The 14111-nt window shown below is 38.1% G+C and overlaps 1 protein-coding gene across 3 annotated transcripts in view; it reads left to right on the top strand.

Moving 5' to 3' along the window:
* HIBCH (3-hydroxyisobutyryl-CoA hydrolase) overlaps positions 1-13237 on the top strand; it is a 34066-nt gene extending 20829 nt beyond the window's left edge. The window contains exons 9-14 of one of the 3 annotated variants that reach the window (XM_030241150.2): positions 650-736; positions 1882-1940; positions 2613-2694; positions 7139-7258; positions 8411-8444; positions 12299-12525. In XM_030241150.2, coding sequence (XP_030097010.1) covers positions 650-736; positions 1882-1940; positions 2613-2694; positions 7139-7258; positions 8411-8444; positions 12299-12459 — 543 coding nt within the window. In that variant the 3' untranslated portion in view covers positions 12460-12525. The other 2 variants (XM_030241157.2, XM_050976768.1) reach the window with 2 other exon arrangements.
* Positions 13238-14111: the final 874 nt, after the last annotated feature.

Here is a 14111-nt window from a genome sequence, read left to right on the forward strand (position 1 = left end):
GCACTGCCCACAGCCACACTGACAGCTCTGGGGTTTTAGCACCCCAGTACCCTTTACCAGCGCCCATGTCTGCAGAGGTGCACTTAACATTAGCTGCCCGTGCCCTGCAAGCAGGCATGGTGAGACACTCTCAAGCTGTCCTTCTGACACTTGCCAGCTGGTGACAGCTTTACTTGAAGGAAGGAGCAAATGGTGCTGTTTTTACAATTCCGCTGTTGGAAGGGCATGATCTACTCAGCAGAATGAAGCTGCTTAAAAAATTGTGCAGTTTAAACAACAGTGTGTGAAACTAGAGATTTGTACAACTGCAAAGTTGCAGTGATGGTAACACTCCATTAAAATGTTCTTTCCTCTCAGGGTGGTGCAGCCTGGCTTTACCTGCTGCAGCTGTAGCCCTGCTTTAGGGGGCTGCTTGGGAAGCAGCTTTTTGCTGGTCACTGCAGACATAATTAAATTGGGGTGGTTCAACAGTGACACGTGAACTTTGTCTCCTTGTGTTGTTTGCTTTGTACTTCTTTAAAGTCTGTCAGAAAGTTGGGGAGAATGAGGGAGTGTTGATGTATGTATATCCTACTATTACCATAGTAATAACCCAAGTAGTACGTTTTGTTTTACTTACTTGTAATTAATTAAATCTTATTTTTAACAGCTACCTGCCTTGGAGAAAGACCTGATAGCACTGAAATCTCCTTCAAAAGAAAAAATTGCAGATTTATTGAACTCTTACCACATGAAGGTAATCTGAAATTACTGAAATCAAGCAAAATTGTAAAATATATGTTGACATTATTTTTTTATCCATGTTACTGATTATCTTTTTCTGTGTTTGAAAATAATGATTTTCCATTGCACTCTCTCCATAATACTTGTGTAAGCCCCATGTAACAATGGGCATGAAAATAAAAGGTTTTGCCTTTACAATCAGTGGCTATTTTAACTCTTTTGATGTGCATTGCAGTTCTCTTTCAAAAGAAAACCTCTAGACTTAAACCAGTATTCAGTGTTAGTCAATTACTCTGCTGTTGTTCAGCTTTAAAATAAGCTGTTTCTACTCTTGTTATTTCTGTTTTGTAATTACTAAGTTCATAAATAAGATTAATTGGAAAAATAAATGGGATAAGCTAATTTACATCATAGTACTGATTATTTTGACAAAACAGAATGCTGTGAAATAGGAATGATTATATGTTGCAGTACCCTGCTTTACAAGACTACACTGAATGGAAAAGGAAACTTTATTTTTAGTTACCAGAGCTGAAATGCCAGGGAACCTTTTCAGCTTCAGCTGCTGTTCCTGAAACATCTGCTTATCTCCCAAACCCCCTAATGCCAGAAGATGTGAAACATTTGACAGCCTTCCCACAGAAGGCAAATGGATCTATCACACACTTTGTATGTCTAAATAAAATTTTGTTAAATGATATTGAAAAGAGAAGGAAGAGAAATGCCTTTTTTTTCCTTGGTCATTAAAAAAGCCTAAACATAGGCCTGTATATTTTTAAAGAAAATGAAAGGTTTTTAAAAATAATCTCTGATTCTTGAGTAGATTTATCTGCACATTCTTAGTGTATTGCACAGAAGTGTTTTGGTAAATAACCAGAATTACTTGTGTACAAGATAACCACCCAGACAAACGTGCATACAGAGTAGCTCAGAGCAAGCACTGCAGTATGAGGCAACATCTTTAACAGTCACAGGATAGTGCCAAGTTCATATATACACACTGCAAAGTTTTAATTCCTTAAAAATTGCTGTCTTATGAACTTTCGTTGTTCATTTATGATACAATATTTCTGGAACACAAGTCGCTGAAATTTTTTGGTACTGATACACTTTCCAGTCTAAAAAACCAAGTAAAATACTTATTTCCTTTTTAAATAGTGCACAATTGATCAAGAAAAGGAGTTTGCACTTGATGAACATAAGGAGAAGATTAACAGGTATTCAGTAATCTTTTAAAAAAATTTATTCTTGTGTGTAGAAAACATGAAGTTCAATTTAGTAACAGTATTTCACAGATCAGGTGAGAGAAATTACCTCCAAGTTTAAGTAACATTTTGTCTTTAGGGAGCTCATTAAATATTTCACTCATCGGTGCATTAAATACTTGGGCAAAGTAAGCTGATTCATAGCCTATGGCACATTAAAATGAACATTTTCTGTAGATATTGGATGGGAATTTCTGAGAGCAACTATTCCATTGAACAGGAAATGCAACCTAACACATTTACAGTACTCATTGGGTAAAGGCCAAGGATAGCTTGGAACTTGAGGAAAGGAGAAATAAGTGAGAGTGATAAGAAAGAGCTAAATCTCTGCAAGAAGGATGGCAGTAGCTACATTTAGAGATAAAAGATGCTGACAGCAAACCAGTAGAATGGAGCTCATAGCTGTATTTTTATAACATAGTAAATCTTTAGCTAAGACTGATGGTAGTAATTGCAGTTTTTAGATAAATACCAGAGTTTGTTAGTAAGGTTTATTGAAACACTAGAGATTTGTAAAGGAAAAGGAGATGCCTGAATTACTTGAAACTGAACAACATGGAAGGCATTGCTAAGAAAAGCCACAGAGACTGAAGCAGCTTGTTAACTGTTTTTTTTTTCTTCTAGTCTTTTTTCAGCAGATAGTATGGAAGAAATTGTTAAAAAGTTAAAGCAAGATGGTTCTCCCTTTGCCATGAAGCAGCTAGAGGTAAAGTCTCCTATGTCATTTTTGTTAGAGATTTTAAGTATGTTTTTATGGTTTCTTATCAAAGGGCAGACTTTAGTTGCCCTATAGTGAGCCTCAGGTTCTCACACACAGTCCTGAGGAGTTCTCAGTAGTTCTACTCTGACAAGGGTGTTCCTCTAAAATCACACAATGTGAGCACCATCATGTGGGGCAGAAAATTGTAATTTAGTAAAAAACCCAAACTCCCCTTTCCTTTCCCCTCCCCACAGTCAGGGGGTCGTTGGGAACAAGTGTTCCCTTCTATTATATTGCCAAGGCTTGGAATAAAACAGTGCCAGAACAGTGTTGTTGTTTTTCTTCCATTCCAGATATCTCATTTGGGTAAACAGCAAAAAAAATTTATAATCACAAAGTATTTTTTGATCTTTCTAATGCATTTCTGAGTGTTGAATGTAGTCACTTCTCAAGAAACATGCAGCAATGCTTTACACATAATTCATACTTCAGCCTCAAAAGCAAGAAGTAACTTATATTCATTTATAAATACTCTGTGTATTTTTTGTTTTTCCTTTGAAGTATCTTCGTTCAGGTGCCTTGTAAAAGTTTTGAATGGAGCTAGTGAAATATTCCAACTGGATAGAACTGAAGTGTTCCTCCAGCAAAAGGGTGGTTTTAACTTTAGTTACAACTCACAGAAGAAATCCTCCTTTCATAGTAAAATAAAACATCCATCCTCTCTGACTTTGATATGAGCAGAAGGAATTTTATAAGGTAGTATTCACATTAGGCACCCTGTAACTTTAAAAAAAAATTAATTCAAAATGTAACACATTGTCACTGGAACTATCAGTTTTTGAGAAAGGAAGTTCTAAGACTATTTTTGTGCCAACCAGTACATCTAGTACACTGCAAGAAGTTTAGCATATGTCTATAAAAGCAAAATTGAATACAAGGGAAAGCTGATTTCTTCCCCTGCTATTCCAAGTTTCATTGGATAAAGCAGTCAAATGAGTTGGTGCCAGAATAAAAATGTTATCTGTTCATATTATATTGATTAGGTTCAGTGGATGTTGAAAACAACAAAGAATTATTTGGTTTTTTCCTTATTATGATAGTACATTTCTTTAACAGTTTTAATTCAGAACTTAAAACTAAGTTAGCTATTGATGACTAAATTAGGTCATCTACTTCAAAGTTATGATTTTGTATAACTGATTTTGTAAATTCCTGAACAACAACAACAACAACAAAAAAGGGCTGTTTTATTGCTTCTTCAGTTCTCTTGTGTCTTTAATAGGACTTTATAACAACTTTTTTCTTTCATGTGATTCATAAATGAATGTCTTTGGAGTTGACCAGATTTTCAGAACAATTGTCTGCTCTGTTCAAGAGATAATAGTCTGTTAGTATGACTTGCTTTAGTCCATACAGAAATTCGTGGGAAAAACCCCATGAAACAAATCCCACATTTTCTAGCAGATGCAGGACTTTAGTGTGAACAAATACTTAAATTTCAGAGGAGTTTCTGACAGCAGACATGCTGTCAGAAGGATTAGGATTAGGCAAGGTGGTGAAACCAAGGTTTCACTTTAGAGTCCAGGTACAGGAACAGCAGCAGATCCACTTGATAAATATCATAGCAGTTGATTTAGTAACAGCAATGTCTATGCTTATTATCCTAGTTTGTTCCTGTATTTATTATATGTAAAAGTGAGCTTATGGAATAAGCCCTAACTGAAATTTTAATGCAAATATCCTAATTTGGAGGTACCCCTTGGTACATCCACCTTGGATCAATAAGGTTAATAAAATGGAACTCCTAGTTCCACAACAATCCAAGTATGCTGTGAACCATGCTATCCCATGTAGCCTATTCTCTTTGACCTACAATACCCCTGCTTTTTACTTTCAAAACATGCTTGCTTGGCAGGCTATCCTGTACCTGATACTGAAATATTGCATGAAGAAGAATATAAAGTTGTTAAAATTCTACTTGAGAATGGCTTCATGATTTACACCACACTTTGAATTCAGCTACAAACAGGTAGAAAGCTAGAGAACTAACACTTTGAACTCAGTAGTTTTCAAACCTTTAACTTTGTAGAGCTACTTTGTTTTGAGGATTTACGTGAGCCAGAAAGCTTTAATCTGAGGGGCAGGTGTGCCATTTCCAGTGGGATGAAGTAAATGCAAGGTCTAAACCTGAAAAGTATCAGATACTTGACTTGGTTTTCACATAAGTAAGTGATGGATGTCTTCATCTATTGCAAGGGGAGTGATGCACTGGACCTCTGGGAGGTTTTGGGGTTTTTAAGTGAAAGAAAGTCACTACTCCCACTTTTATGCTTGTGAGGCAATCTGCTGTGTCAGTGCCACTTAATTCAGTCACCTTCTGTTAGCATTTTATTGGTGTTCAGTCTGCTGCAAATTCAGCTTAAAGCTTTTGGGATCATTGTGTCAAAATCAAGATGGTTTGAAAGATACTGGAATAGATGTCAAGTACTTCTATTAAGACTTCTTTGCATTTTAGTACTCCCCATGCCAGCCTATCCTGTCTCTTTTCCAGGCTTGTTCCCTAGCACCAATCCCCTCCTCTTTGTACAGAGAATGTATTTATAACTACACTGGTGACTCATTTTTCTGCAATTACACCTACCTATTTTCCTGCCGTGTTCCTCTTCCTCCAGCTTGATTTATGTCAGTACCTCCTCCACCTTCAGCCTCACTGATATGCCAAGATAACCAGTCTAGTGCATCTAGCAGCTGCCTTAAGTGCTATTTTCAGATCATCCCCATGCCAGTGCTTGCTTTGACAAGAAGTTGCCATGGCCATTTCGCCCCTGGAGCCATCTGGCTGTACCATGCATAGCATTTAACCTGGTCTGAGCAAAGACTTCCTAATCTAAATGAAAGAATGTGGAACTCAAAGGAGGAGAGGTCAGCTGAAAGATAAGGCCAGCAAGAGCATCTTACAGGAAATAAGGGGTCCAGTTAAAAGCTGCCACCCATCTGGGACCTACAGAGTGATGTAGTTAAAGGCACAGCAGATTTCTTAATCTCATTGTTGGAGAGCTTGACCAGAACTGGGGAGCTGTTGGCACTTGGAGCCAGTGTTGGCTCATTCTTTGCCAGCTCCTCTCTCAAGCACAGTGATCAGATGCAAGTTACAGAACGACAGAGCCAGTGCTTTGAAGGCACAATTCCACACACTCCTGCTTGTGTAGCAATCACATGTTTTCCAGCTTAACTAGACAAAATGGGTCACTGCTGTATCAGCTGGTGTTTGGAGGGATGAAGAGTAATTGGGAGCTAGAAAATAGTGTTGCTGCTGAGGACTGGAAACCTGCCATTTCAGGCTGTGGTAAGGAGCCTAATGTCTGCAATGAAAGTAATGTAAAGAGGCAAATCATACCATCTGCTGCTTTTTAATAGTGATAAAAACATCCTAATTATCAGGAAATGTCTGTTTTACCATGAATGATACATGTCTTTTATTTGGGTTTACAGAGAAGGCAGGATTGTATTTAGAGTAAGAAAACAGTGATAAGAAACAATAAGATGTAGCTCCTTTTCCCCACAACCCCATGAAGCTTTAAAGCTCAGTTCTTCTTTATAACTAGGATTTTTGTCTTTCTCCCCATTTTCCCATACTGTTTACTGGCATGCAGTTCACCAAAGGATACTCCTGAGAGCCAGATTTACAGTATTTGTTTGTGTGCTTTACAAGAATTCTGTCTGTGGCACAATATTTATAGCCTGTGCTTCTGTCAAAAGAAGGCAAGACCTCCAAGCTTCCTATCAGCAGAGTAATTTAGGGCTGGACTACTTCAGTATCTGTTAATCCTATACAAGAAACCTGGATAAATACGTTTGGTTTATTCTAATATTTTCTTCCACAGATTTCTTCTTTGCATATCGTTTGGTCTTTGCCAATGATGGTGAAGCAACGACTTGAAGTTTGTTGCCAATCTCTCTATTACTACCTTATCACTCTGTTGTACCAAATAAAACTTACATGCTAAGCAATACTAATATCACCTACAAGATCAGTAAATCTAAGAGTAATTCACACTAAATATATATAAATATGATATTCAAAAACAAAATATAATTGCTTGTAACACTTGTCTTCACTTATCAAAAGATTCTCCTTGAGAATGTCTTTCAAACTACAGTAATTTCTCTGGCTAGTAGTAATTTTATCTCAAATGATGGGACCTTAGGAGTTCTAGGTTTTCCACAAGTGATGGCACACATCCCAAAGATCTTGCTGATCAGAGCTTATGCAGGAAAGTTCATTTAATGTGACAGTTTGGTGGGAGGAAGCAGGAGGAATAGGTGTCACAGAGGGAGCTCAGGGAGAAGAGAGCTGTAATTTACTTCACAAAGTTTAAAATGAACAAAAGACAGACTTTCAAAGTGTCCAAATTGAAGAAAATAAAAATAATGTTAATGTTTTCCCCAGACTCTTAATAAGATGTCACCCACATCTTTAAAGCTGACTCTCAGACAGCTCAGGGAGGGAGCTTCCATGAGCTTACAGGAGGTACTCCGGATGGAATACAGACTGAGCCAAGCGTGCATGGTAAGCAACAGCTGAGCCCCTTGTCCCTTCCCAGCCACAGGGGGGGAACAGTTTACCAGAGACTAAAAATTTTATGTAGATTTCCTCAAGAGTTTATATTTTATAGGTTTTAATTTTCAATATCATCTTTGTGTGTTGGCTGTCACTTTTTTTCTCATTTCATGTTATTATATGGAATGCAAAGGACACTACATTAATGATGGTCATGTGGCAATGTAGAAGACTTCAGTTAAAAAATATGAAAACATTAATAGATTGATAGCTTCGTATTTGAATTGTAATTTTAAAACTGGTGTTCTTGAACAGGTTTTCTTTTCAAATTACTTAGCCCTCAGTGCCTCAGTTCCCAGCAGCAGGGTGCAAATAGTTGTTTATCACTGCCTTTCAAGAGTGTTGTCTATGAAAAATTTATCACAGCAAGAGATTTTAGTGCTATTTGTACTAAGTGCTGAGTACTTGGATAGCATATGAGAAAGTGATCCTTGCAGTGGAACAGAGCTGCTAACTGAATTACCTGAACAAATGCCTTTTGGGGTTTGCCATGGCATCCTCATTATTAGTTTTGTCACACTTTAAAATAAGGTTTTTATTTGTCCAATTAAATTGTGATAGTCACAGTAAATACTTAAAGAAGTGAAAATCGTCTAATTCTGATGTTCTAATGCCTGACTAAAACTAAGATTGTGGCTCCATTACTAATGAAGCATGCTTAGGGATTTAAGTGTTACATTACCCTTTTTTAAAAAAGAATTGGATGTTTACAGGATTCCAATTAACTGTAAAGTGTTCCAAGTATGCAGAATACATCACAATTCCTGAAGACTGGCCTTTCTCAAAAGAATTTCTGATACTACCCACCTTTACCCCATTATGTGAACCTCTTTAGAAAAAAGATCTGAGATGTTACACAGAGAGAACTTGGACTGTGGCACAGCTACAGGTCAACAAACTGATTTTAAAAGATGTGGCTGCATTTAAGCAAGAAGGTACAGAGCTCTTTAATAAGTAAAGACAAAATAGGCCTAGAAAAGAACAGTACAAGTGGGATTTAACTGAATCTTGAGAACTTGCATTTCAAGCAGAAGTGGGATAGGGAAAGATGGGATAAATAGAACCTGCCATGTTACAGCTTTCTTTTTTATAATCTTTCAGAAAGGCCATGACTTCTATGAAGGGGTTCGAGCAGGTAAGTATCCACACCAAAAACACTCCTCAAGCTTAACAGCACACAAATTCACAACGGTGGTGCTTCCTTGGAAATCACTACAAGTGCTTGCAGCAACAGCCCAGAAAAAACTTGCCAGCTTTCTATAGGTTGTGCTTATTGGACTTCTGTGTGACCAAAATTTGCTGTTGTTCCAAAGCACAGGAGCCATGTTGTTTCTTTGTGCAATCTCAGTTCCCTAACATTATTTATCCACCTGGTTGCCCCATTTCACATTTAACAGTACTGAGTAGCTGCATCCATCACTTGTGTCCAGGTTTAGTGTTGCCACAGAGCTGGTTCAGCCAGCTACACAGTGCTTTGAGACTCAAAATCAAAAACAACTGTTTGTATAGAAAACTGTTAGAACAAAGACTTACTTTCCCCCATGTCCAGAATATCTCTGAATGGAAGTGTCTTACTACTAAAAAACTATGTATGTAAACTTCAATTAATTCAGCATTTTAAGGCATTGGTCAAGAGAGGTAGAGGTAAAAGTAGAGCAATGGCTCAGCAAGTTCATCTAGGGGACAGACTTCAAGCCTGTCCTTGATCCTGCTGCTGATTCACTGTGCAGTTTTTCAAACCCAAAGTCACATCTGTTAGGAGCTGTAGCAATTATTTATGTACTGTTCATCACGAGATGAAATAAAGCACAGTTTTTTTCCAAGGAGCTTACAGTACAAGGCATTTGGATGGATAACTTTTGGTTGGACTTTTAATTCACACAGTACACAGTTACATACTCAAGTATTATCACCTCCTCCTCATTGTTTTGTATCTGTCTTTATAAGCAGTATAAATTCACTTGAGGAATGGATATTAGTTGGAGTGGCTGCTATTAGTAACTGTACTAAAGATAGCCTGGGGTGAGAGATGCAAAATTCATTCATACAGCATGAGGAGGGTTTCTGACTTCAATTAATTAGTCTTTAGCACTTATTAGCAAACACTCCTTTGAAGAATTTACCACACATGGTGAGAAGTGGTTTTCATTATGTTGGTGATGGGGACAAGGGTACCTTAAAAATATTGTTCCTGGTATATAGTCTAGATCAGAAAATAAGCTGCTGAAATGTAGTTATTCAGGAAGTGACAAACTCCAAGTCTGAGAGTCAGAGGAGCACCAACTGAATTTCTCCTTCCAAGGCACAAGGTCATGAAACCATCTGGGACTGCAGTACAGTAGAAAGGCAAATCCCTTGTCAATATGGCCAGGAAATACACAAACTGCTTGTAAAGAGAGAGGCTGCAAGAACAGGGGAAACTTCTCTTTTATACAGGGTGATGTAGCAAAAGTGTAACAATATCAGGGGAACAAAAAAAACCAAACTCAACAAAGATCCAACTGCACTGAGGGAATTGTTTTTAATAAGAATTTATTTTGTTCCTGAAGCACTTTTGTTCTCTGCTTTCTGCATAGATCTTGTTCTCAAATTTTCAGTCTTAGCATTGTTTCTTTTGTTGCAGAGGAGTGTAGAATCTGACTCAAGATCACTTTTGTAGTTTGGTCTAATTTAATAAAAATCATTATCCATCAATGTGCTGAGCATCCTTTTTAACAGGAAGGGAGATTATTAAGTACATCACAGGGCCAGCTATTGTGAATAAAATTGATAAAAGTGTTACGTATTAGCTCTCTCTTTCTTAAAGCCTTACATTACAAGCATTTAAGAGCCAGTTCTTTGACCCTCTGTACCACAAAAAGATCTACCATCAAAAGAAGTTGAGTTACAACAATCAGATTTTAGTTTAAGAATGTTTCTTGGCAGCCACTGGCCACAGGTCAGGTTTTACTAATACCTTTCATCTGCTTCAAACCATAATTTTAAATGGCTTTCTAGGGAGTAGTTTTAAAGCAGGTTTTTTAAACCTGCTTTGACCAGAGGTCAAAATTTCTTTTTATTTTTAGCCAGTTTTCTTTCAACCTGAAAATCTACTGTGGCAGTCTTCCCTGTTTATGATTGGAGTGATTAAAGAAAAGCCAAAACTCTTAAAGCGTAAAACACATGGATCATATTTCATCAGCATTTTCCTATAAAATGGTACATATGGACTTGGAACACATTAGGTATCAATTTTTCACCTTGATTAATAGAATAATATGTCAGCTAAGAAATGCACAGGGCTTGGTAGTTGCCAAGAGTTGTTTTTCAAATCTTACTGCCTAAGAAAAGTGGTCACTTTTGGAGTCAGTGCTCAAACACACCCAGGTAGGACACAGTCTCAGCAGCAAATATCTGTTAATTCACCCTCCTGACTCTTAGTGCAGGAATGTGCACTTGAAATGGAACTGTAAAGGTCTTCTACATCTTGCTGATGCTGCAAAGATGATATTTCTGTACAGCTTCTGCCACCTCCCCTGCAGGGCTGGCAGATGTGAGCTGTACCTTGGGCACCCCAGGGCCCGGCATGAGCTGAGAGATTTTATGGCAGCAAACAGAATGCCAGGGGCTTGGAAATACCAGAGTTTTGACTGTGCTGGAGGAAGCACTAACTGAAATCCGGTTAAAGTCACTGCTACTGAACAGAAGGGTTTGGGATTTGGATTAAAAAAGGTGAAACACAAGAACAAACCCTTTACACGATGTCTGTGCTCAGTTACTTTTATCATAATGAATTCTCTCAGCCTGCTTAGAAGTCTCCAGGATTTCTGTTTTCTTAATGATTGCTCTCAAGCTGGAGCGATACAAAATATAAAGAAGTCAATGCAGAAAGGGAATATTTTCATTATTCTACTAGAAAACAAATATTTTTTTAATAAGCACAGTCTCTAGGTAGGTATTCTTTTAACTGAGCATAACATTCCACCCCCTTACACATTCCTCATCTTGGATATTTCTAGTTCACTCACTAAGAACAAACTCAGTTTAGAAAAACATAACAGCTTAGCCAAAAATAGCTGTCATTCTTGGAAATACCTGATCTCTGTGAGTGTCATGGTTCACCTGCCTTTAGAACCATCCTCTTTTAAACTCTTTGTCAGAAAACAAACAAATAAAAGCCATTCTCAGGAAAAAAATTGGAAATGTGCTCCCTCTTCCTACCCATCCTCTCTTACATACTGTGGGCTGTGTTGGATAGGAGGTTCCCTAGGCCACAGGTCCATCTCCAGATCAGGTGCTGATCTCCCTCCTCTGAAGGGAATGAGGGTTGTGAGGGTTGTTGGCAAATCAGTGCATCCTAGAGAGCCACAGTTCTTACAGCTGTTCTTCTAAAAATGATAAAAATTTCACATTTTCAGTAGCACCTTTATGGGTTTCTTAAAGCCTGAAAGGTGCTTGGAAGGATGCTTTGGAATTCTCTTCATACTGGTAATTTTTACACACAAATTAACTCCCTCATGTTTTATTGTTTGCTAATGCAGCCATTGCTGACATGCCTTCAGCCTTCCTGTGACACAGGGAATGTTCTTTGGGAATTGGCATTTTCTTGTTAGCCTTTTACATGTGATTCATTCAGTGGTAGTTTTTATTTTCAGTGATGTATTTCCCAGGCTGCAGCATAAAGTCTGTGTAATAAGGTTATACAGATTGTCACAGTTAAATCTACCCAGGCCGCAGCAGAGCTGTCAGTATTTACAGATAAATGCCCTCAGTTCCCACCAAGATACCCTGCTTTACTCTCTCCTCGTGAGTTATTTCATCATTAATGTGATGTGTTTAAATTAGCTTTAGGCACTTAGCACCACTGAGTCATCTCCTGTACTCTCCCAAGAGTCAGATTTTGCACAGAGGTGAAAGCCTTGTCCAAAAGCAGCACCCTAAAGTGCCCCTCACAGGCTCCCATGAAGTGTAAGCCAAGAGTGGCAGGTCTGACTAAACCACTCATTTCAGGTCTGTTCCTTCAGATCTTGGGCTGCTCTGAAGTGATCACTGTTCCTTGTGTCATCCAGCAACTCCCAGCGCCATCTCTGATTAGAGTAGGAACATCTGTGTTCCAGAAGCTCTGCCTTCTCCAGAGCACACAGCCTTGCTCCATGGAATCACTGCAGTGATCTGTCTTGCTGCAGTCTTAAGTCACTTGAATTAGAGGAAGTTGATGAGTAACTTTGGTGTTTCTCTGTTCACCTGGCAGTGCTGATTGACAAAGACCAGTCCCCCAAATGGAAGCCAGCTGCTCTGGAAGAAGTCAGCGATGAATTTGTGGACAATTGTTTTAAACCACTGGGAAACGACGATCTCAAGCTGTAAAGATCAAACCTATTGACATCTTATCTCTCTGCTTAGTTCTGTGATACAGAAATTAACTGCAGTGTGATCAATTTGGACAAGACTTTTTTAGCTAGCCTGAGATTCACAAGTTTTTTTTCTTTCTTTTTTTTTTTTTTTTTTTTGCATTCAGGAACATTCTCTGTAATGAGAAAATAATTGTATCTCTGGTTAATAATGGGAAAAATCACTTCAAGGCAAATTGTTATTTTTACTGCTTTACAGAGTGATTAACATTTAATTTTTTGCATCAACTCTTAGTTCAGGAGGAGCCCTTGGGGAAAAGAGCACAGTTTAAGGGGTGACCTAATAAGCAAAAAGTCAAGAGACCTTTTATGTTCTTGGCTTTGTTACTGATCTGGTAAATTGGGATTGTACCACAGATTATTCTGTGTACAATGAAAATAAAATATGGTTAAACCTTTAATGCAGTTAGAGCTACAAAGGAAAATGCAAGACAGAATCCATGATGTTAAATATCCTTTTAAATAAAAGCTCAGACTGATATATTATTAGTCTGAGAACAAGAAATTGTTCTATTGATTAAACATTTGTCATTTTTCAGCCTTGCTGTGTGATGTAAACATTGTTTCAAATGTGAGAATCTTGCCAGAGCCTGAAGCACGCTTCTCTTTGCTTGCATAGCCCACTTTTTAAAATGTCATTATGTCTGATTCAGCTGCATAATCAGTATTTCATGATTTCAGAAAATTGCTGGTTTTTGTTGGTCTTACAGTGGTGAAGAAATGAGTGCCTCAAACCTTGCTGTGAACACCAAGCAGCAATTTCCAGTGCATGCAAGGTCGTGGGGTTCTGATGCTGACAAGACATGAAGTTACACAACATAACCAGAACCCCTTGCTACAAGTATTTGTGGGAGGGAAATTATTTTTTCTTTTGTATACAAACAGCTACTGATCTTTCTTCAACATTTTGCCTTCTTTTTTATGCTTCATCAGAGCACATAGCAGTTCCTTCCTGCTTACTTCTACACTTACATGCAGGTCACAGGTACATATTTTGGCTTTTCTGAAGACCAGGGGAAGAAAACTTCTGCTCAAATGCCACAGTCAGCAGTGGGGAATGAAAAAGTCAGAGCTGCAGCAGAACCATTATGGAGTTTTCAGCGTTGGGCAGTTCTTATGACCAACAGCAATGGTCTGCAATGGCTTAAGGCTCCCTCCTTTCCAGGAGCTCTTGCCTGGAAACAAAGTCCAGGAAATTCAGGCATCAAGGTGAGCTTCCAAGAGTGACTTTCAAAAAATCAGAGGTGAGCAAATGGAGAGCTAAATCAAGAAAAAATGGCACCTTGCTTTGGCACTAGAGTCTTGTAAGATAAAATTATTAAAATTTCAGCTGTGAGTTTATGTTACCATGGACATACTTGTTATGGGACTGTCCTTGAGTGTAGTTCCAAAAGTAATTGAGATTTCATTAA

The sequence above is a fragment of the Serinus canaria genome, chromosome 7 (assembly GCF_022539315.1).
Source record: "Serinus canaria isolate serCan28SL12 chromosome 7, serCan2020, whole genome shotgun sequence".
NCBI classification, from domain to species: Eukaryota; Metazoa; Chordata; class Aves; order Passeriformes; family Fringillidae; genus Serinus; species Serinus canaria.